At 45.9% G+C, this 24638-nt stretch overlaps 2 protein-coding genes and 1 pseudogene across 7 annotated transcripts; 2 read left to right on the top strand and 1 right to left on the bottom strand.

The window, feature by feature from the left end:
* Positions 7248-10513, top strand: LOC110434820 (putative pumilio homolog 7, chloroplastic). The gene is made up of 5 exons (XM_021459557.1): positions 7248-8215; positions 8418-8528; positions 8846-9019; positions 9142-9418; positions 10454-10513. Exons 1-5 carry the CDS (start codon positions 7248-7250, stop codon positions 10511-10513), a joined length of 1590 nt encoding a protein of 529 aa, XP_021315232.1.
* Positions 15906-19669, top strand: LOC8068937 (sugar transport protein 5). Of its 6 annotated transcripts, none has more exons than XM_021458231.1 (6): positions 15906-16217; positions 16336-16391; positions 16494-16739; positions 18072-18349; positions 18448-19092; positions 19192-19669. In XM_021458231.1, the coding sequence occupies exons 4-6, from the start codon at positions 18083-18085 to the stop codon at positions 19486-19488; spliced, it is 1209 nt and encodes a 402-aa protein (XP_021313906.1). In that variant the 5' UTR covers positions 15906-16217; positions 16336-16391; positions 16494-16739; positions 18072-18082; the 3' UTR covers positions 19489-19669. The 6 variants fall into 6 exon arrangements, with proteins under 6 accessions (XP_021313906.1, XP_021313904.1, XP_021313905.1 ...); XM_021458229.1 differs by having other exon boundaries at positions 16476-16739; XM_021458230.1 differs by having other exon boundaries at positions 16463-16739.
* LOC8072620 lies at positions 19854-24638 on the bottom strand (annotated as a pseudogene).

The raw sequence follows: 24638 nt of genomic DNA, 5'->3' as shown, positions 1-24638 counted from the left end.
ACAGTACCGGGACTTTGTTAATCAGTCTTGGGACCCTAGACCAGAAGATGGTGACCTGTCAAGTGTTGTTGATGCTCTCTCCTCATTGCAGTCATCACTAAAACGCTAGGACCGGGATTTCTTCGGGTCGGTGAAGAAACAACCGCAAGAATTGAGGAAAGAGCTTGAGAATGAGAGGAATGGTACCCTGTATCGAGGGCTAACACCTAGGGAGCATGAGATCTGGCCAAGTTAAATGAGGTTTTGGCTAGAGAGGAAACGATGGAGCGTCAAAGGTCAAGAATCTCTTGGTTGAGGGAGGGTGACCGTAACACGGCCTTTTTCCAAGCTCTGTGAAACTAAAAAAAAAAGAAAACAGGCTTGAAGTGACGAAAAAAATTGGACCAACACTCAGGGCGTCCTCTATAGTTCTCAAATAGCTAGTCTACAAAGAATTTCATTGGCTATCAAGGAGAGAGATCAAATAGCTAGCGACTCCCAAATAGCTAATCTAGCATAATCTCCTAGAAACACCTCTTTTACAGCTCACATAACTTTCCACTACAGTATTTTTTTTTGCCTCATCTAGCTAGCTATCTGCAGACGCCCTCAACTACCATGTCGATGTGCCTCTGCGCGCTAGTGGCTAACCCGATCGACCAAAGCAGCAACACGGTAGGGATAGCTTGGCCTGGCGTAGAAAACACAACAGTGCCCAGACATTAGGCAGGACAGGCACGACAAGGATACCTGTGGCTCTAGACACATGCGGCTAGTACTAGCGGGCTGGTTCAACCAACAGCAAAAGCAGCTGGCAGCCTGCCCACTCTATAGTCACACGCATGTATGCCTCACACGGCACATGCACATAAATGAACCAGTAGACGCATGCACACACGCTTCGAAGCGGAGGATGGTGCAAACCCTTAACTACGCATCACTTTTTTAATTACTCGTAACATGTGCAGAGATTGGTCTGTCCGAATGGCCGGACATCCTTAACTAAGCATTACCAATCTTTAAAGACTTTCTGCATAGCGTTTTAATCACAAAATTTAGAAAATACATAAACCAAAAAAAATATCTCAATAGATTCTCCAAATCATTCTTCATCTTTTTCTCTTTTTAAAACCACTATTTTCGCTCTCCACTTTTGAAGAGGATACATATTTCTTTAAATGCAATATATGGTAATTTTCTCATGATTTTCTTCACACAAGAAAAATTATGATAAGCTAGAGCCTCTATAAGTTTTGATCTCTCTATATATCTCTCTATTTAGAGAGCCACTCAACGAATATTCTCTTTGTATATATCCATGTCTTTAGAAGACTCTCCAAATTTTCTTCTCAATATTCCATTAGCTTATCATAAGTTTTCTTTTGTGAAAAAAATTATGAGAAGACAACTATACATTGCATTTAGAGAGCCATGTAGTCTCTCCAAAAAGTGGAGAGCGAAAAGGGTGCTTTTCAAAAAGTGGAAAAGATGAAGAGTGACTTAAAGAGTCTATTCGAGAGAAAAGTTTTGCTTGTTTTCTAAATTTTGTGATGGAGTCGTGTGGAGACTAGAGAGCCCTGCCCCCTCTCTCATGCAATTGGAGCAACCCCAGATGTTTCCTATAATTAACTTGTCAAACAATAAGTTTAGTGAGTTAACAAAACAAGTAGGAATCTCATTTTATTTCCCTCTCCATTAGTTTCTTATATTAGTTTTCTAAATGATTTTGCATTAGGAATCCTCAAGTATTTCTAACTAACCAAATCTCATTTAATAGTTTCTTTGTTGGTTATATAGATTTTTTCATGTAGAACCCTTTATTTTCTTAATTTACTCATGCGTGCAATTTACTCCGATCACTTGTCAGGTGGGAAGCGGATTCGGTGTTCCTCTCTAATGCAAAAACTTACAAATTGGAAAAGATGATATTTGATAACTTTTTATTTTAAATTTAAGTAGCTCTTTTTATCAAATTGTTGTAGTTTCTAAATTTTGTCAAAAATAATCAAAACAAGGAGTTATTTTTTACTACAAAACTCTTGGAGATGCGCTCTTCTCACTACTACATAAATCTTAATAGAGGCAGTCAAAATGGGTTAATGGAGGCGGACATTGCAACCGCCTCCAATCAATGGTCATGGTTAATCACAACTTTATGGAGGTGTTTGTCCTGCCCGCCTCAGTTAATCAATTTAAAAAAGCCACAAGCTAAATCAGGCCAGGACCTAGGCCTTGCGCCATCAGATCTATTGTAGCCCTAGGCCCGCTACTCTGTCATTGGAGGAGGCCCTTATGTCCACAGCGTCACCGAATCTACCATCGTCAGTCTAGGCCTGTCGCACAGCGGTGTCGAGAGGGGCGCGGGAGAGGGGAGGGAGGTGTGCCGATGGATCCATCGCCTCAGGCCATCGCCGCTGCTGCCATTGCAGATCTGCCGTCAGAGGAGGTTCCCATGACCGTGCCGCTACCGAATCTCCCACTGCCGCCCTAGACCCACTTTGTGTCGCTGTTGAGAGGGATGAGCACCGCGAGAGGGCTGCTCACCTAATCCACCAGATCTGGCCTCGACTAGGCTGCATGATCTACAAGCAAGAGCCACCCTTGCACCGCCATCAATGGAGAGGGAGGTACCTACGTGCCGAAAGGAGAGAGGTGGTCGCGGAGGAAGGGGGAGGCCCGCCATCGGATTTGGGAGGAAGGCAAGGAGGGAGTGGGCCTCTCATCGGATCTGGGAGGAAGGGAGAAGGAGGAGATGAAGGAGAGGGAGTTGCACCGCCATCAATGGAGAGGGAGGTACCTACGTGCCGAAAGGAGAGAGGTGGTCGCGGAGGAAGGGGGAGGCCCGCCATCGGATTTGGGAGGAAGGCAAGGAGGGAGTGGGCCTCTCATCGGATCTGGGAGGAAGGGAGAAGGAGGAGATGAAGGAGAGGGAGAGGAAGAGTGACGGTCGATTGAGGAGGGAGAGAGAGGTGTGCTCGGGTTTAGGGTAATTACTTTTTACTCCCGAGCCTATATATAGGATAATTCCTTTTTACTCCCGCTAGGTAGGATAGGCACGCGACGTTCAGTGAGTCCCGAGCGCCGTCGCTGCTAATGGGCCATTCCACCGTCGTTGGATGCCAGTCCTCATCCATGGAATGTTTTCCCGCACATGGCTGCCTTAGCGGGTTTACTAACATATCATTACCCGTTAGACAATATATTCTATTTCACAAAAAACGACAATATAATCTAATATACGATTCTATTAATATCAGACTGGGTCCCCGTGCTTCGCACAGGCAGGTTTTCTTAGAATCCGGTACTACAGGATATGGGTGTGTGACAGTGACGAACCCGGTAATGCAGATCAGTGGACTTGGCACTCCGGTACTGTTCTATAACGGGGTGGTCCTGTGCAGGCTAACGGGTAGTACTGTGCAGTGACCGACCGTTACTGTTAGTTAACAGGTAGGTACTTTTGTGGTGACAGACCCGTTACTATTGGCTAACGGGTTGGTACTGTGGATGAATAGTGAATTGGGTGAGCAAAATAGTGGGGTGAATAGTGCACGATGAACAGTGAACCCGGGTCACCACATTTAAAGATTTTTATAGATACGGTCCTCATCCACGGAATGTTTGTCGCTCGGCCGGCGCCCTGGCGCGGTGGCCATCCCAGCGGAGGTGGATCCTCACCACAACGGCGACCGAGATCGACGTCCAATCTGGCGGCCGGGCTCCTCCCCTGTTCCAAGCGCCCGCACACATCTTGCCTAGCGCCCCTCCTCTCCTGTCACCGGCGTGCGGCGCCTCCGCCGAGCGGGTGGCTGCGACCCCTTCCCCTACCGGATCTGGTCTATCGTGGAGGCAGCGGAGGCTAGCTGCTTCTCCGGGACAGCTCTTCGTGGTGGCAGTGGTGTCCATGGTGACAGCTCCTCGTCCCTGAGGTACGGCAAAAGGCACCGCAACTTCGCCTGTCACTAACCATGTAATGCCCCTGTTGTTGGATCTCAGTGTAGTTATTTTTTATTTCTGAATTCTGATGCTTCGTCTCTATATTTCTTTAGTGTATTTTGTGGTGAAAATCGAGGCCAAAGAAACGAGTTGATGCTCACATCTCGCACAGATGTGGATCTGTGGTACAAATCCCACAAACGGTGACTGCTAGATTTGCTTATCGATTTTGTTTGTACAAAGTACAGATGAGTTTAGTTGATTTTTGGTTAATGTACACTTGTACTTTCAAAAGCAGTATGCAGATATACTTATTTTTTAAAAAATATGCACTCATAATTTTAAAACCTGTATACATTCATACTTACTACCAATAAATAAGCACACCATATATTAATCCTATTTTTTTATAAAAAAAGTATGCAGTACATCATGCATACGTGCATACCATTTTCTAAAAACATTTTGTATTTTTTGTCAAAAAAGTACATACGCATATACTCTCTTGTAAAGAAAAATATATTTATATACTCAATCATCTTAGAAGTATGTACACGTACAAATATACATATATGTCCAAACATGTCTATATATATGTGCTCCCCGTTAATGTGGACAGGCGCTCCTCGGATTCACGTGTATACTAACATGTACGAGTACATGCATACGTAAAAATAAAGTATGAATATGCTAGATCTCGATACACTAGGACCTGGAGGCAGATAGACGAACGTGCTTACGTGCACACCTCCCTGATAGACAACCTAGCGTAATTCTGGATTCGCTTTCCTCGGTACACAGTTATCCGGCTAGGCGCTTCTCCGATGATTATTAAATAATATTTACACACGTGGCAACAATTCCCGTACATATATGTGAGGCCTCTTATCCAAACCCGTTATGCACAGGTGTAACGTGCCGCAACCCAACGCCCCCCCAGCCGTTAGCTACTTTCTCCGCGTGACTATGGCCTTCGCCCCGAAAACTAAATTTTTTTTAAAATTTCCTGTCACATCGAATCTTTGACACATGCATGAAGCATTAAATATAGACGAAAATAAAAACTAATTGCACAGTTTACCTATAAATACGAGACGAATCTTTTAATTCTAGTTAGTCTATAATTAAACAATATTTACTACAAACAAACGAAAGTACTACAGTAGCGAAATCTAAAATCTTTTCGCATCTAAACAAGGCCTATATAGACGACCTCGATGTACATGTACTCTCAGCCCGGGAGTACATATACTCGCGGGAGTACAGAAAACTGATTAGTAACTTTCCTAACATATGGCATGCACGAATTACAAATGCTACGGGTAGGCTTGTCGGTCACTAGGTCCATTATCAGAGAAGCATGAATGATAAAGAAAACTTTACACGTTAGATTACCACTTTGTACTCGTTCACAATATACAAATTTTTAAAGGGACAATCAAATTTACATGTTTCAAAGCAAAAAAAACTTGGAATCATACTATTAGAGTCGTTTAGTTGTCTCAGTGCAAGTTTCACAAGAGTTTCAATCCCGCGCTTAATATGTATTGATAAAGTGCTTGAGCACTCGAGCCTATCATGAGCACATGATACTTAAGAGGTGCACAAGATGTTTAAGTTAACACCAATGCTTAAGGGCCCTTGCAAAAGTTAGAGCTACCTACTAGCTAAGACTACTTTTTTAATAGTACTAACTCTAGTGTATAGCTTTTAACATGAATAGCCCCATATGACACTTTCACATAACCTTAAAATATATGCAAGAGCTTAACACTTGCTTAAAAGTCGATTTGTTGGAGATGACCTAATGTGTATTGATAAAGTCGTCGAGCCTATCTAAAAACTTGTTTGCTTTGTAGAGATTACTAGTTTACTACCAGGGAACAACTTCATTAGTGTTTATAAACTTGCATCTACTCCCTCAGTTTCAAAATAAAAACACTATAGCTTCTTTAGCTTTTATATGACTGAAGCATATAAATAATAAGTTTAATATAAGAGTATATTCTATGCTCAATCTAATAACATTTATGATTCATCACGAACACATGCATTTATATGTATATTTGACCAAACTTTTAAAAGTTTGACTCCTTAAAAAAGATATGCATGTATTTTAGATGGAGGGAGTAGTTTTTAAATAATCTTGCCGACTTTACATATGTTTCAAGTGAGGTCAAAATTCATTGTCTTTGTGAAAAAATAAACTTTTATATAAGGCCTTGTTTAGTTTCCAAAAAAATTTTGCAAACTTTTTTAGTATCGAATATTGCGGCATATGCATGGAGTATTAAATATAGATAAAAAATAATGACTAATTACACAGTTTACCTATAATTTGCGAGACGAATTTTTAAACCTATTTAGTCCATGATTAAATAAAATTTATTAAATATAAACAAAAGTGCTATAGTGTTCATTGTGCAAAAATTTTTAGAACTAAACAAGACAACAACAACAAGAAGAAGAAGTACAGGGCACAAGAATTCTTGCACTGCAGTGGTTGCCTTGTTGACTTTAGTACGCGAGGTCCTGTTTTCAATCTCTGTGGCTTGCATTTTTTTTTGAGACGGTAAATTGGAACCAATTCTTTTTTTTTGCGACTGTACACAATAGGAAACAAATCGTATAGGAATTTTTTTCGGACGGAAATCTCTCGCCACACGCGAGTCTCATTAGAAAACTAATTATCTCCAAAACTAAAATACAGCGTCTAAGTGCAAAATCCAGTACAGTCTCATTGCAAAACAAATAGAAATTGGAGAGCAACATCTCGAGCTCTCGGCGGCCTTGTTCCCCGGCGGGGATGGTGGTGTACCCGTTGATTTCTCAGTCCTGGGTGGAGAAGTGCGGCAGCAGGAACGACGCCGGCGGCCGGGTGAAAGTCGTCGAGCCCTTGACGGGATTACCTGTCCGTCTCTGTGGCTCCGCCATTCAAAGCGACGAGGTGCGGGCGCGTGCGGCAGCCGTCCAGCCAGCGCCCCAATTCGATGACAACTCCGTCCTGAGTCCTGACCGTCGACGGAGATGCCGGCGATGTACGGCAGGGCCAGCGGCGAGTGGCGACAACCACAAATCCAATCCGGAAGTTTCTTCTCACCTGCATCTCGCTGTCTTCGAACCATGTGGCAATGGGGCTGCGACCCATCTCGGAGTGGGACTCGCCCCTTCTTCAAGCGCAGCTGATATGGGTGCGCGAAGGCATGAATAAAAGGTAAAATGAACTCCATGCACTCTACGACTACCACCATGCCTATATACATATACATACAGGATCATAAATACGTTCAACATGCATGGAACAAGCGTCGGGCTTCCCCTCTGTCTCCAACATGGCAGATGGGAATCGATCTGCCAAAGGGAAATCCGTCATCGTCGACAACGACTACGAGATCGGCAGCACCAGCGGCCATAAGCAGGGAAGCCATGGAGACTTCAACAGCTGCTATGACAGCCATGGCGGTAGCCGCGCCGCGCATGATAATGGCTATAGCGCCCACTTATTACCAACGAACTTTGACGATAACAACATGTTCAGCACATTCTCTTTGCCTTTGCCTTTGCCTTTGACGATAGCGCCCACTTATTACCAACACGTAGATCCGGGCTACTACGAGCTAGTGACCGGCCACAGCGGCGGTGGTACTACAACATCCTTCCCTTATGCCAACGGCGGCGGCGGCGGCGGCGCAAGCTTCCCCTCGCCTCACCTAGGTGATGGCATTGGCTTGCACTACGCGCCCCATCATGCGCATGCACCCAACAGCAGGCGTTCAAGCTCGCCTCTCCCGTGGTCCATGGAACAAATCGACAGCTTCATCGGCAACTCACTACGATCTCTCAGCATCCGCGACCGCGTCGACAGCCTCCTCGCTCACGGTGGCCGCCGTCGGCTGTCGGAGTTTATGAACAACCTGCAGGAGCCGCAAGATCTGGTCGGCACTGAGGATGACGACGGGCAAAATCATCCTCGGCGTGGCGTCTTGAACAGCAACGCCGACCAGTTGTACGTGGGGAGGAGGCTGGAGGACGTGAGGGGCGCCATGAGTAGCGTCGCCAGAAACACCCCCGGCTGCCGGTTCCTGGTCCGGATGGTGGCGGAGGGCGGCGCCGCCGCCGCGCAGCAGGTGCTCCACGAGGTCGCCGGCGATGTCCTCAGGCTCATGGTCCACGCCGACGGCCACGCGCTCGTCGAGGCGTTGGTGCAGCACTTGACTGACGACCATATGGCGTGCGTGCTCCAGATCCTCGACGCCGCGTCCCCCGCTCAGATCGTCGCGGTTGCAAGAAACCATCAAGGGTAAGATGTCATACAGTAGTCACAGTTATTACGACTGATCGTGTTGCTATAGTTACTACCTTCTGTTGCTGTAGTCCATTATTAAGTTTCTCTAGATTATTTCAGGCTGCTGGATCATCTCAAAAACTCCTCATGCTCCTGGATCGATCTGTTTCTGATTTCTTTGCGTTTTGATGTGTTCTTCTGCTCCATCAATTCACAGGTCCAACATCCTTCAGGCGCTGATCGGCAGAATAGCTGGGAATCCCGGTCACGCAGAGTTTTTCACCAGGACCCTCGCCCGCGTCGGCGAGAGGGGCGTGCTCTCCCTCAGGCCTTGTTTGGATGTAGTCGGATTCACATCAATCCACATGTGTTGGGGTGGATTTGAGTGGAATTTGAACTAAATTCCACTCCAATCCACTCCAACACATGTGGATTGAGGTGAATCCGACAACATCCAAACAAGGCCTCATGGAAGACATGGACGGCAGCCGCCTCATCATGAGATGCCTCGACACCTTCGCTGCCGCCCATAACCAGGTAGTAGTAGTACATGCATTGCAATACATGCCGGCTCTGATGATCCATCAATTGTGTGGTCTGATATGTATATATGTACCTGCATGATCGATCTGCATGCATATGCAGTTCATCACTGTCGCCATGGCAATGTCTCTCCACCGCGTGTGCCGTGACCGGCCGGCACGGCTGCCACGTGATGATCAAATGCATCGACATGGCCGGCGTCGACGGGGAGATGTGGAGCTCGCTCGTACACGCCGTGTGCTGGGACGGCTTTGCGCTCGCGGAGCATGCCTACGGGTAATAACCATACGTTCTACGCATCCATTATTAGGCCCGTCCGGCCGGTGATCATCGTCGCTCTCCGGCCGGCCGCCGTTTAATCGTGTGTTTTGGGTCGCCGGTGTGGCATGTGCATGCAGGAACTACGTGGTGCAGCACGTGCTCAGGTGCGTGCCCCAGGCGAGGGCCTCCCTGCACGCCGCGTTCCGGGGCCGGTACGTGAGCCTGTCCACGCAGATGGCCAGCAGCCACGTGGTGCAGCTATGCCTGGAGCTCTTCTCCCCGGAGCAGGCCGACGAGATCGTCGGGGAGCTGCTTGGATGCCACCACCACCAGCACTGGGGCTGCACCTTTCAGCAGCTCATCAGCGACCGTTTTGCTAACTTTGTCTTGCAGACTGCTATGGAACGTTCAGAGGTCAGGTTTATTTTTCCTCCAACCAATGGATATACTAGTACTAGTATCACTACTCACTAGCAAGCTTTTAGTTTAGCTTTAATTCAGAGGCAACAGGAAAGGCATTAAATCGACCATGTGCATTTGAACTATATTACCATTGCTCTACGAATCATGGAACCAAGTTCACATCCGTCATTAAGTAAGTAGATTTCTAGAGTTATTTTAAGTCAAGATTTTTAAATTTAGCCGGATTTATAGAAAAAAGCCATCAAGATTTATGACATTAAATTATTATAATTAGATATATTTACTATACATTTTCATAATGTACTCAGTTTATGTCATAGATATTGTTACTATTTTTTATAAAGTTAGTCAAATTTAAGATAAATTTACTTGCATGGATTCGAAGAATTAATTTATTTAAGGATGAAAGAGCACTTAACTATAGTTTTCGAGGTAGTCAACTACTAATTTTCTGTTTGGCCAAATCTAACATTTATGATATCTAATTATGGAATGTTTTTCAATCTATAGTAAAACTATTTATTGGGGGGATTTGGATGACTATTACTTTCTCTTTTTTTTTTGAGACAAATGATGTATACTCCCCTATTCGAACAGGGCCGGGAAACCCTGTTCTCTTTTGATATGCCTACATCTAACTACAAAGCTCATTTTTCGTCATTTTTAGTTACTCGAGATGCTTCAAGCCCGTAATTAGAGCATCTCCAAGAGACTAGGTAAAATTATATTCTAAACTACAAGATTTAGCCATTGTGTAAAATAAAAAACTCACTCAAAACATAAAGTTCTACAACAGCCTTTGTATAGGATAGCTAGTGAGGACGACATGCTATATATGACAAGCAAAAGTTTAGGAATAGCAAACTTGCTATTTTAGCAAATCAGATAGCACACCTGTTGGACTTTAATTTTTGCTCTAAAAATATAAAAGTAGCCTAGATAACATAAATAGCATATCTGTTGGAGTTGCTCTTACAAGTGAGGACAACAAGAACTAATGATCTCGTAACGAATTATCCTTTGCAGATACAAATGCACGATAGGCTGCTAGATGCTATCACCGTGCACAGTGATGAACTCCGGTAAAACATGTTCGCCAGGAATATTTATCGCAAACTTTGCACCTTGAGAAGGATATATACGCCATTCAGAGCTACATAGCGAGTGTTGTGCACACTAGTTGTTGAGTCTTGTTGGAACGCGTGGTGTACGTACGTGTTAATAATGTTGTGGGCCTGTGGCAGCTGTGAGTCAAAAGCAAGGTGGCTGTGGTCATTGATCTAGGGAGTCTCTGAGTCGATACTATTTAGTGTTTGATTGCTTTCGTCGTGTGTCCGCTGTTGTCAATGTCCAAAGTAAGCCTGGTCATGCATGCAATGTGGATCAGTTGTTCGTGGTTCTCATTATAAACTACCGTGTTAGTATCTGGTTAGTGATGATCAATGATTTCATTAATTGGTTGTTTTCTACGTCATATTATATATTTATTATTCAACTTTGATTACATACCAGTCTTGCTATACATATACTCCCTCAGTATAGGATTTAGATGTCGTTTAGGACAGTGACACGATCTCCCAAACACAATTTTGATCTCTTATTTTTATAGAAGCATTTAGAAAAAAAATAATATATGTATATTTTTATGAAAATATTTTTCAAGACAAATATGTTAATATAATTTTCACATTTGCAAACTCAATAACTTAAACTTAAAAGTTATTGATGATTTATATTCCCAATGTTTGACCAAACTTGTCCAAAATAACATCTAAATTCTATACGGAAGGAGTACACAGGGGCGGATCTGGGGGGCTGGGGGTACACCCGGTGCATCAATGGAGATATAGGAGGGTGAGGAAGAAGAGAGGGTGGAGGAAAGAAGAAAAATGAAGAGAAATAGACAAAAAAAAAAAAGAGATCAGCTCTCCTTTAATCCTGTTCTACATCTGCCACCGCATATACACTAGGGCTGTTTGGATGGTCGGCTAAGAGCAACCTTATCCATGTTTGGCTGCTTGCTTAGGAGCCCCCTCGTCAGCGAGCTCCACCACCTCTGCACAACCACCGCTGGTTGGCTTGTTCTGCACGAGCTGAGCTAGGCCACCGCACATGCACCGTCGGCCGCCACCACGGCAGTGGAGCTCCACCACGCGAGCGCCTCAGCCACAGCGCGGGAACCGCCAAGCCTTGCACAAGCTCTACCGAGCGTTGCAGCCATCGTACAGGATCCGCTGCCCCCGGCCGTGCGAACATGGCGTCATCCAAGGAGGCTCTGTTTAGTTCCCTACCCAAAAATTTTTCATCCATCTCATCGAATCTTTAGACACATGTATAGAACATTAAATGTAGATAAAAAAATAAACTAATTACACAGTTTAGTTAAGAATCGCGAGACGAATCTTTTAAACCTAGTTACTCCATAATTAGCCTTAAGTGCTACAGTAACCCACATATGCTAATGACAGATTAATTATGCTTAATAAATTTGTCTTGCAGTTTCCTGACGAGCTATGTAATTTGTTTTTTTATTAGTTTCTAAAAAACCCCTCCCGACATCCTTCCGACACATCCGATGTGACACCCAAAAAATTTTCGTTCCCAATCTAAACAGGCCCTTAGTTCTCCTCTTCTTTGAGCTTATCAGCCCAATTTATCAGCCAGCAGTATTTTTTTCTTACAATAAATTAGTTAATAGTACTTTCTGTCATGGCTTATCAGCCAAACGAATTGTATTTGACAAATATTATTTAATCATGGACTAATTAGGTTTAAAAAATTCGTCTCGCAAATTAGAGACATACTATGTAATTAGTTATTTTTATATTATATTTAATGCTCTATGTATGTGCCACAAAATTCGATATAATAAAAAATTTAAAAAGTTGGAACTAAACAAGGCCTTATTCGCATGTGCACCACTACTTCTTCCGGCACCGGCTCGCCACTTCCTATCCTAGCACATGCAGGGTTTGCCCTACTGGTAACAATAATAGAATACACAAGGCGACTAGTAGGAACGAAAATAGCGAAAACACTAAAATGGCCAGAATGTTGTGAAACTTTATGGTTTTTTTATTTTTATAAAAAATGGAAATCTAAACAAATCTCATCTAAATGGAAAGCAAAGTTATTGGTATGTACATACATGGGAGGTCACTAGTAGGACCCAAATTTCGAACCCTTGCCAAGCATCTAGTGGCAAGCCAGAATCTGATTAGTGGCATGGTTTAAGGAAGATCCGATGAGTGTCATGTTCGTTTGAGTTTATTTGTTGAATCTGTCAGCTAATCAAATGTGTTTTTCTCTCATAATAAATTAGCGAACAATACTTTCAGATATTGCTTATCAGCCAAGCGAGCAGGCAGGTGGGCGGTGTATATGAGATGAAAGAGGAGAAGAAGAGAGGTGCATGTGAGGCTGCCCATGGGAGCCCGTTTGTGACAATTGGGGACCACATAACTTTGGATAATGTTGTTAAATTCTTCCTTGATCTTATTTTGACTCGATCACTCACAAAAAAACATGGATGGTTCATCCCATTCAATCAAACACTATTTTAGACAATCCCATCTAAAAAATCAGGGATGAGTATTATCTTATGTCACCTCATCTCTAAACCAAACATGCGCTAAGAGACTCATATAGTCCCATATCTCCTTTGAGAAGCCAAGATACCTTTTTTAGAGAGCAACTTTTCTAGACGTTTTGAGGAAGAAATCAAGAGGTTGAGTAACAATTTGATGATTGACCGGTGGTGTTGGAAGGGGTACGACACTATGACTTCTCCCACCCGCCCTCAGATCCTTTTTACATGAATGTTTCCAATAGTCTTATCTGGGTGTACTCAAGAGTTTATGAGTGCTGTGCTGGTGTGTAGCTGATTCTATCTACATTAGCTAGCTAAATCATCCACCAACATAAATTTAATTATCCATGTCCGTATATGACAACATCCATTAGTATTTATTTTTGATAGTTTACATTTTGCGTAAGTAATACAAGCAGTCAATTCAATCCAAATTCATCCAAGTTCACCACAACAACGCGTGGAGTATCCTCTTGTTAGCTCTATTCTTGCAAGAGATGATTCTTAACTTGCTCTATTTTTGCGGAAACTTAACTTGCCCTTTTTTATAGTTATTGTTTTCTTCGTTTATCTTTTTCTTTGTCTTGTTTCCATTTTTGTTTCAGTCTGTGCTATTGGCTTTATTTTTGCTTATTTTTATTTTTTTTTATTATTAGTATCAGATTAACCCACTCTTGCGTCTCGTAAAGTTAAGAGCATAGCCAAGAGTCTTTGCAAATTTTACTCTCTAAATCATCATTTAGAGAACTATTTCCATAAAATTCATTTTTTATATTTTTTTACTCTCCAACAACTTTTTTTATCTCTCGTGCGCACTCTATAAAGCCATTCTCGTCTTTTATTTTTAGCTAGCGAGAAATCCGGAATAGAAGATATGGCTATATTTATATAACCATTTAAATAAGCTGTTGGAGGATAAATTTTTACCAAAATCTCTATTCCTGGTATTTATGAAGGATTTAGAGAGGCTCTTGAAGTTGCTCTAAAGGAAGCGATAAGGTTCTTGGCCCAAAAAGAAAAAGAAAAAGTGATGAGGTGGTGCCGAACAGCATGGTGTAAAATCTCATTGGGCCTAATACGCGCCGTGTGCCTAGTGCCTACAAGCCTGCAATGGCTAATAGCGTAATTCTAACTTATTGGGCTACTCAGACTTGTTGGGCCTCGGAAGCAAGATTAGTCCGATTTCCAGCCCATGATGGCCCGCCCCGCTGCTTCGCTCCGCGTAGATGACACGATCCCGGTCAGATGGCGCGGGCACATATTTCTTTGGCCTTGTTTAGTTCTGAAAAATTTTAGAAAATCGACACTGTAGCACTTTCGTTTGTATTTGACAAATATTATCTAATCATGGACTAACTAGGCTTAAAAGATTCGTCTCGTCAATTTCGACCAAACTGTACAATTAGTTTTTATTTTTGTTTATATTTAATATTTCATGCATGTGTCTAAATATTCGATGTGACGGGGAATGTGAAAAATTTTGCAAATTTTTGCAAATTTTTCAGGGAAGTAAACGAGGCCAGATCCTGATCCTGATGTGATCTCCACGGCAGCCCGGCTTTAACAGACAGGCGGCTGGCCTTGTTTAGTTCTAAAATATTTTGCAAAATCGACACTGTAGCTTTTTCGTTTATATTTGACAAATATTGTCCAATTAGAGCAACTCCAATGGTTTGGCAAAATAGAGTTGGCAAATCTTGTGATTTGCCAAGTGCCTAGAACATATGGCAAGTGAAATTTATTTATTTCTCCAAAGGTTTGGCATTTGGGCTTGGCAAATGTTAAAAAAAAGGCCCACATCAACCAACAGATCAACTGTTTGTTTCATCTCCTACATCTGCTTTGGTCGTCGATCAGCCAACATCATCTCAATCACCGGGACTATCTCGTCGGGCTCCATGATCACTGGGATGTCCTCGTCCAGGAAATCGTCAGGGATGCACGGTGCCTGCGGTGGGGGATGCACGTCGACGGCGAGCGCAGCCGCGACGGTCGATGAGGAGGCCGGGAACGTGGCGAACGCCGTGCCGTCGCAGACGCGGTCACGGTCGTCTTGATGGAACAGCGCCCACTGCGTGCTGCGCCCCCGCACGTCACACGAACGCCGCTGCGGCTCGTCCGCCCTGGCGGCAACAGCCGCCCCCGCTGCCGCGGCCAGAGCGTCCCCGCCACGGCCGCACGAGAACGACTTGCACCGCCGGAGGTCCGGCGGCTCGGCGGGGCCTGACGCAGACGAGCCACCGGCGGCGAACGGCCTGGCGAAGAGGGACCAGATGTAGTGGCCTGGCGTCGCGCGCGGATGAAGGCCGGCGCAGGAGCTAGTGCCCCACGGCGGCGGCGGCTTCCTTCGTCTTCGCAGCGAGGGAAGGGGTCGCGTGAAGTCCGTGAAAATTCCTGGCGCGGGAGTGAGACGGCGGAGGCGGGAGAGGCGCGATGCCAAGCGGGCAGACGCGCGCATATTTCCGCCAACTGAGCCCGAATTTGCCAACTCCCCAAAATTTGCCAACCCTTTTGCCAAACCATTGGAGAGAAGAATTCCCATGTTTTGCCAAAAACAAGATTTGCCAACTGTGTTTGCCAAACCATTGGAGTTGCTCTTATGAACTAACTAGGCTCAAAAGATTCGCCTCGTCAATTTCGACCAAACTGTGTAATTAGTTTTTATTTTTGTCTATATTTAATACTTCATGCATGTGTCTAAAGATTCGATGTGATGGGAAATCTGAAAAATTTTGCAAAATTTTTTGGGAAGTAAACGAGACCCGAGTCATTCCTGATCTACCTGTGCCATCGCGCACCAGCCGCCAGGCCGCCGGGACAGCCAACTCCCCCAAAGGCCAACGTGGTGCCAAAGCGAGCGGGGCGCTCGCTCTCCCTCCGCCTCGCGGCCGTGCCCCCGTGTGCTACCAAAAAAAAAAAAAACGCCTGCGCTGTCGCGCACGCTGCTGCCTCGCATGCACGCCCACACGTAGGCGCCGGCAGCAGGAGGCAGCACCGCACCGGCGCCGCGGCCCCCAGCTGTTACCTCGGCACGCCCATCGAAACCCTCCCCCTCGTCGCTCCTCTCTGCCGTCTGCTACTCTGCTCTACCCACCACCGGCGCCCACATCACGTTACCAGCCAGCACCAGAGCACCCGAGGGAGGATTCACACATCACGATACCGGACGACGCCGAAGAAAAAGAAAAGCGAAGCACACAGGTTCGCCCCCACTTGCATGCTCTCGCAGTCTCGCTCTCCTCTCGCTTTCTCCTCTCTTGTTCTTGACACTTCTTGTGATCGCCACCGGCCTCGACCTCACTTACTAGTATATTTCCAGCTCGAGAGAAGCGCACGGCAGGCGAGAAGAAAAGGCGCTGACGCCTCGTTTCCGTCGTACGTCTCCTCGACTCTTCAATCTTCGCCTCTTCTTGTTCTCTACTACCTGATAAGGATCACAACCACAGCTGTTGCTGACAGGCACACACTACTCGCCAGATTGGATCACTCCCCTTCCCTGCTCTTCCGTCTTCCGCGGGCCGGGCAAAGCTCTCTGGCGCGGCGACACTTCCTCCAAGACCTCGCCGCCGGCGTGAGGGGCAGTCGCCGCCGGCAGTCCGCGGCGCGGAGCATCAAGGCCGCAGCAAAAGGGAGAGCAAGTGGGCGAAGTGGTACTGTTGCGGTATTCTCCGGAACACTCTCTCCATCCCCATCCCCATCCACCAAAGCAGCAGCCAGCAGCAGGTCAGAAATTCCTCCTTCCTTCTCCAGCCCTCCCTCCTTATCTTGAATTCTCCTGCAACGACAAAAACAAAAACAAAAAAGGGGGGGTTAGGCTAGGCCAGTGATGTCACGCGATTCGAAAGCGAGTTGGGGGAAGCCGTGTAGTTCGAACTCGCAGCGCGTCGCATTCGCAATTCGCATCAATGAACGGTCTAGAAGCGGAATGGGGTTCTGTCTCCATGGATGAGGCCATGAATTGGCTCCTTCATTTCGGTCTTCGTTCTGCCTCTGATGCATGTCTCGGCAAAGTTCAGGTTTCGCAATGTTTTTTTTTTTTGGGGACAAAGGCATATTGATCTTTCTGAAATTGCAAGGACTAGGCACTGCACTATTTTCCTGACCTGAGAGGCTGAGACCTCATTGACATTTAGACGTATCGTTTTCTTTCTCCTAGAGCTTGATAAACGCATACGAATAGACGATAAACGAGTAGTATGGAACAGTGTGCCTTGAGATGTACTCACTCGTATACACACACACGCGACCGCATTCCATGTGTCGCTTTCATAAGCGCCAAGCACATGATCCAACTCCATGGGAGCCGGGCCCGGGCTACCTTTTTTTTATTTTTCTGAAAGAAAAAAAAAAGAAATCGTCACAGCATAGGAAAATGCCAGCACGCTGCTGGGAATCTCCAACTTGTGGCTCGTGTTGCTCGGCGTCCGCCGTCTGCAGCTGGAAAAAGGAGACACGCACGCTTGCCGGGCGTCTACTAGCTTCTGGGAGGGCGTCACGTGAGCCTAACCGTGGGCAGGGCCCACGTTCAGTGACCAGTGCACCGATTATTGTTTGGATGGAGGAATCTTCCACGTGCTGGGAATATTCAGTGGAATCTGTATCTTGCACTCATCAGTAAGAGTAGTACCATGCAATTCCTCTTCCAAGTTCCAAATTTTTTGTTATGATGGATCCAAGTTGTCCGCTGAGATCTTTGATACCACTTATTAGATCTGTATGTTCCTTTCCAGCGTACATCACGTTAGATCTAATCTAACACCAACACCGCCACCCATTACTTTTTGCTTACAAATTCTCTAAACTCACTGCTAGTCCAAGATGCCTATGAATCATCTCCAGTAATCGGTGCCAAAGGAACCCACAAGAAGCAACTGAATACTAAGTAGTTTGTGGAGGTTAGCGGGTACTCAGTATCTAGATCGAATTATAAGATTAGCAATGTCATCAGGTTAAGTTGAAAACACACTTTAAGCTCTACATTTGCTAGTCTTCAGCATGTACACACTCTTTTCTATTGTTATCTCACATGGCCTGATAATTTGCTTTGGCGTGCAGGTGTTCTCAAAATGCAGTCATCTGTGATGGCGTTCTTCCCTAGTGTTGCCACAGCAAAACTGGAGCTGAATTCTCTGTACAGGAAATATGTGGACATGTTTGGTATATCGTTAAACAACTCTACCGTTGGCTGCCATCTCACCCGCAAAATGGCGCACCTTCCTGTTCTGTTGATCGATCGTACATTTTTCAGTACTGGTTCTGCTATTCAGAGTATTGCCACCAGCTACGGAGCTCTTATTCGTAGGTGGTTACTGAACAGAACTTCTGTTGTACAGGTCAGTTGCTGAATGCACTCAAGAGAGCAGTCTTTGTATACTGCTTTATTTCAATTTATTCATGCTATTAACACATCTCTAACTGGACATCTTGGCAGCACACGCTGATTTCCAGTGCTATGAACTCACTGTCTTGGTGTGGCTCCTTGCCATTCTTTGTCAGCATTGGTGTTCTAATCACCAAGCTCTGTGACTGCACTATGACCCCGAACCGTTTTTGTGGTCGGCAATGCATCCTTAGTCATAGTGCTAACCTCCGTGGAGAATCAGTTTTGGTCATGGACAATAATGAACTGGGCAATGATCAGAGCTTCTTATCAAGTTTCCTTGGGCGCAAGCGAGATTATGTCGTCCTAGCGCTTCAGTGCATCTGTTACCCTGCTTGTCTGAAGGTTGTTGATGTCCCCCACAAGAAGCTCAGCTTCAGCAGGCAGTGGATACGGACTGGCCATGACACAAGTGCAATTTGGAGGATCATGGCAAGGAATGAACAATACTTGGCATGCATGATAGTCCTGGCAGCCTTGCAAGTTTTCCTGCGGCTAACCAGAGTGAATGTTACCATTCTGTTCTTGCCAATGCTGTCCCGAGCCATAAGTTCCAGGAGCAGCCCAGCAGTGATCGGTAACATCGTGCTGGTTTTGGTGAACTCCTGTGGAGTTCTTGGATCTGCACTTTCAGTGAAACAGCTTGGCAGGGAGGTGACGTTCGCCATCAGTGCCATCGTGATGGTAATTTGCCAGGTAACTGAAAGAAGAATTAATGAAACTAAAAATTTTAGAATACCAAATGTTTTCTTGGAACAAACTGACATTGTTCATGGTTGAAATTTTGTCTGCAAGGTCGCAATTCCATTGATCCTAGAAGTTCAGATCGGAGTTGGTGGTGGAACTCGCATGCCGATGGGTTACACAACAGCGATGTTCGTCCTGACTTGTGTTGTCTCCTGCGGCCTCAGCTGGTCATGGGGTTCATTCTTCTGGACCTTCCCTGGTAGGAAGGTTCACTCGGCTGGACAGGTTCTGGCCATGGCTGTGAACCTGGGCGTCTGCTTCGCCCAGATGCAGTACTTCCTGCTGGTGCTATGCAGGCTGAAGAACGCCACTCTTGCCTACTATGCACTGTGGATCTGGTCATGATTGGGATTCAGCTGAGGAAAATGCGTAGCTAGATGAGTGTGTGTTAACTCTGGTTACTTGAGTGGGTTAGTTTGGTGGATGTAAATATTTCTCTTCCCACTTCTTTATCTTGGCCTGGTTTTGTACAGTTTTGCTGCTCTTTTCTGATGGCTTCGCAGATCGCAACTGTAGGGCTTGGTTAGTCGCTGTTCTTCTAACTGTGGCGCTCATTCAAACTGTTATGGATAGCATTAGCATGGTTGCTACAGGATTATCGACAATAAGCCCAATTTTCAGATACTACGTCACTGACCAATCTGTCAAGGAACAACCGTATGCAGCGCCGATTTGTGCAGCTACTGGAGGTGGCACGGAGCGGGCCCACGGGCCGGCTCACCATTAACGTTAACGCGCTCTGTTCAAACTTCAGGCCCATCCACCACTTTGGGCGCTGACGGCGGCGGCTTGACGAAGCGCTTCCAGTACCAGTGGCGCGCCCACACCTCGCGGAGCGACTCGATGGGCACGCCCTTGGTCTCCGGCAGGAAGAAGAAGATGAAGGTGGTCATGACCACCACCCAGCCGGCGTTGTACGCGAAGGCGCCGTACTTGAAGCTGCAGAGCATGTTGAGGAAGGACTGCGTCTGCACGAAGGTGAGCGCCAGCGAGATGGCCTCGCTCATCCCCTGCCCCGCCGACCTCACCTCCAGCGGGTAGATCTCGCTGGGGATGATCCACTTGAGCGGTCCCCACGACACGCCGAAGCCGGCCGTGAACAGGCACACCAGCGCCACCACCGCCACGGCGTAGGAATCGCCTTCTCGCCGTCGTCGGTGCCAGGCTCGGCGCCGAAGATCCACGCCATGGCTACCAGGCACGCCAGCAGGACGGCCCCGCCCACCATGAACAGCGACCGCCGCCCGACCCGGTCCACGGCCGCCGCGGCGGCGGCGATGGACGCCAGGCTCACCACGTCGGTGATGATGGACCCCAGGATCGCCTTCTGGCTCGTGAACCCGATGGTGTAGAAGAGCAGCGGCGTGAAGAGCGTCACCACGATCATGCCCGTCAGCTCGAAGAACACCGGGATGGCGATGGCCATCACCAGGTGCGGCCGGTACTCGCGCCGGACGATGCGCCGGAACGCGCCGGACTCGTGCCGCCGGTCCTCCTCCGCGGCCTGCATGATGTCCTTGAGCTCCACGTCCACGCCGGCGGACCTCCCGCCGCGGATGCGCTGCAGCGACGCGCGCGCGGCGTCGGGCTTCCCGCGCAGCACCAGGCTGTTGGGCGAGTCAGGGATGAACGCCGCGCCCACCAGGATGACGGTGGCCGGGACGATGCCCACGCCGAGGGACAGCCGCCAGCCCCACACGGCGATGGTGTTGGCGCGGTAGTTCACCAGGTCGGCCGCGAACATGCCCACGTTCAGGAACAAGTGGAAGATGCTGGTGAACGCCCCGCGGCACCGCGTCGGCGCGATCTCCGCCAGGTACACCGGCGCGGACTGGTTCGTGAACCCCACGGCGAAGCCGAGGAGGACGCGGCCGATGACGAGCATAGCCACGTTGACGGCGGTGCAGTTGAGCACGGAGCCGACGAAGAAGAGCGAGGCCCCGATGAGCATAGAGTTCCGCCGCCCAATCTTCCTGGTGATGTGGCCGGCGACCAGGCACGCGAACATGCCGGCGAGGTACAGCGACGAGACAAATGTGGTGAGCAGCTGGCTGTCGAAGATGCAGTACTCGTCCTGAGTCGCGTTGTTCATCTTCTCCAAGATGTCGGGGAAGAAGGCCTTCAGGAACGACTCCATCTGCGTCAACCCACCTGAAAATTCACCATCCCATTCTCAATTAAGCAGGCTCAATCACTTGATCATCAAATGCCATGCAAAACAGTTCATAACGATCTGCGATCGTACTGATTACATTTCACGGATCATGTACGTAGTGTCCAATTAAATGGATCTATTAGAGGTGAAGAGAAAAATTCTTATGCATGTCAAAACAAGGTTTTAAAGGATGTTTGGGACTGCTTTAGGTCATATTTTTTTTTAGCCAAACAAGTTTAGCTCCACGCAACTCTGCTTCACTAAAAATGTGTAGTTATAAGAGTATCTAAAATGGTACTCCACAAATGGACCTGCTCCACGGTGAAGCTTATGAAACAGTCTTAAACACCTACTAAATAGAAAGGTAAACTATTTAGCAATGGCATCCCCAAGAAGCTAAAACACTCTATAGCAGGATATAGTAGTAATTATTTACTTTTGTGATTTTTTCTTGAAACTTTTTCTCAATCCCTCAAAATCAGCTCCCTCTGCCTCAAACAAAGGGGAACAAGCAGAAATTTTTTTCTCAATCCTACTTATTTCTTCCTCTTCCATTGACGTCTTAGGTCCAAACTGACAAGCTGGGACATAGGCGTCGTGCACCTGCACTGCGTCGTCGTGCCCCATGCAAGCGGTCCGCCCCGATGCGCCTCGCGGGTGAGCCCTACGCAACTACTGGCCTCCGGCGTTAGAGAGCAAAGGATGAAAAACAGGAAAACAGAGGAGAGAGGTGAAAGAGGAGATTTCTCCCCCACTAAAATGTGGCTCCTTTATATTAAAGTGGTGGGGTTAACTCTACCCGTTGAAACTCATGTCGATCCTCTATACTTTACAATTCAGTTTTCTCAAACTTCTATAAGAGATTTTTAAAGAAAAGGGAAATAGGGATATGGTGAAGTTGCTCTTAGATCAGATGATCCAAATTCCAAATGTAAGGAGACTCCAAAGCAACCAATAATCTCATATCTTTGTTTTATAATAATAAGGCCTTGATGTGTCAACATATATAGAAATCTTCGTGAAGTCGTAGTCGCTATAAGAGTATCTCCAAGAGATTAGTTAAATCAATTTCTAAAGGTAAATTTGGCTATTGTTGAAGAAAAACCATCTCCAACAGACTCTATAAATGACTCTTCAAATTTAGTAGCTCTTCATCCCACCTTATTCGCTTTCTACTTACCTCACTATCTATCCTTTATAGAGTTTGTTGTAGTACTCTGTTAAATCTATTTTAAAAAATAGCTAAATCAGTAAATTTGGTAAGTCTTTTTGGCTAATCTCTTGAAGATGCTCTAAAAGGTGCACTAACAATCCTATGAATTTAGTGCATCCCAGACCAACTTAAAGCGCCTCTATAGCCATCATTATGTGCACTCGCGCAAAAGTATCGGACCATATTATGTTGGTACTATCATCGCGCGGGTCCTTTTTTTTCTACTATAATTAAGAAAACAGAATGGGCAAACGATTGAACTTTGGAACATGTATATGTGCGCGTGGGTGCTGCGCTCGTCGGAACTTCTTTTCCCAGCAACTTGAGACGGTGACAGGAGTGCACGACCGTGTGAGTCGTGAAAGAAGAACACCATTATTGCTTAATCTGAGATGCATGGTGACACTTTTGACAGTGTATACAGTATATCCCTCATGGGCCCCTTGTCTCATATATTAGGGTACTGTAGTATTTTTATTTTATTTGACAATTAGTATTCAATTATAAACTAATTCGGCTTAAAAGATTTGTTTTACAATTTATCCTTTAGCTGTTGTTTTAATTTTATAAATAGTATATATTTAGTAATTCATGCATATGTACTCCCTCCGTCTCTGAAAGCTTCAACTCCTAGAATCCATGTCAGTCAAACTTTTTTAACTTTGACTAACTTTATAGAAAAGAGCATCAATATTTATGACATAAAATGAATATCTTATAAAAATATATTATATGATAAATCTAATGGTATTAATTTGGTACTATAAATCTTAGCGTTTTTTTCTATAAATTTGATCAAAGTTTTAAAAGTTTGATTTAGAACAACTCTAGAAGTTGCAGCTTTTAGGGACAGACGGAGTAAGCAACTCCAACCCACCTCCTAAACAAGTCACTATTCTAAATCTAGGGACTTGATAAAAAAATCAACTCCAACCCACCTCCTACTTGGGCTCCCATTTTCTATGCCCTCCTAAATTATAGTTTCAGCCCCTCACATCTAGAACCCCCTATCCTACTTGTTTAGGAGGTGAGTTGGAGTTGGGTCTTAATTTGAGCCCCTACTTTTTTTATCATAACATGTAAATAAAAATTTAAGGGTTTAATTTAGAGATTTGGGCTGAGGTTGCTCTAATTAGTTTCATGTGATGCGATTCTCTCTCTCTTTGCAGAGTAGTACAGTATTGGTTTACACCCTCCTGACTTTGTGGCAAAACAACAAAGGCCTTGTTTAGTTCACTCCAAAACCAAAAAGTTTTTAAGATTCTCTGTCACATCGAATCTTTCGGCACATGCATGAAGCATTAAATATAGACGAAAATAAAACTAATTGCACAGTTTAACTATAAATCGCGAGACGAATCTTTTAATCCTAGTTAGTCTATAATTGGACAATATTTACCACAAATAGACGAAAGTGCTACAGTAGCAAGATCCAAAATCTTTTTACATCTAGACAAGGCGAAAGAGTCAAAGACGACGTAGGCCTACAGCTGCTAGCAGAGCAAGACAGCGAGACAGTACTCCCTCCTACATACGACAGCAAGACAGCAGGACAGAGTATCGGTGCACGACCGACGAGAATGACAGGGCCTTGGTTATTGTTATTGCCCTCCGTCAATACTATCCATCGTGATGCCTTGAGCACACACGACACGAGCATGTCCTGAGGTGGAAGAACCTCTCCCTAGCCCGTTTCCCTTGGATCACTCGGCAAACTAGCAGCTAGCCGGCCGGACAAGAAGCTGGGGACAAAGCTCGGCCGTTTGCGCCCAGCCCTCGATCAGGTAGTAGATCCTCTCGCTCGATCCATTGCACCCGACCTATCGCTCTCGGCGAATATCAACCATAGCCGGACGACAAATTAACTGGGCAGAATAAAGCTCGGCGATTTAAGCATGCACTGACCTGTGATGCTGATGTCGTAGCCGAAGATGAGCCCGCCGGAGGCCGCCATCAGGCAGCTCCTCACCACCGTGAAGGTGATCTCGCTGCTGTAGCCGTCGCCGCCGCCGCCGCCGCCGTGCATCGATCTTCCCTTGCCGTCGTCCTTAGCTCTCGCAACCTGGTCGACACCGCCGGTCGGTACTCTCGCAAGCAAGCCTAGCTGGGGCCTGGCTGCTGTGCTCC

This window comes from Sorghum bicolor, chromosome 4 (genome assembly GCF_000003195.3).
Source record: "Sorghum bicolor cultivar BTx623 chromosome 4, Sorghum_bicolor_NCBIv3, whole genome shotgun sequence".
Lineage (NCBI taxonomy): Eukaryota > Viridiplantae > Streptophyta > Magnoliopsida > Poales > Poaceae > Sorghum > Sorghum bicolor.
This window is presented reverse-complemented; position numbering and strand designations above follow the sequence as displayed.

Excerpts from the sequence above, each read along its gene's own strand:
- LOC8068937 (XM_021458228.1), top strand. Across the intron at positions 18,350-18,447 it reads ACAGAACTTCTGTTGTACAG|CACACGCTGATTTCCAGTGC; the intron begins GTCAGTTGCTGA and ends ACATCTTGGCAG. Across the intron at positions 19,093-19,191 it reads TCGTGATGGTAATTTGCCAG|GTCGCAATTCCATTGATCCT; the intron begins GTAACTGAAAGA and ends TTTGTCTGCAAG.
- LOC110434820 (XM_021459557.1), top strand. The coding sequence starts at position 7,248 with ATGGCAGATGGGAATCGATCTGCCAAAGGGAAATCCGTCATCGTCGAC. Across the intron at positions 8,529-8,845 it reads AGGGGCGTGCTCTCCCTCAG|TTCATCACTGTCGCCATGGC; the intron begins GCCTTGTTTGGA and ends ATGCATATGCAG. Across the intron at positions 9,020-9,141 it reads CTCGCGGAGCATGCCTACGG|GAACTACGTGGTGCAGCACG; the intron begins GTAATAACCATA and ends ATGTGCATGCAG.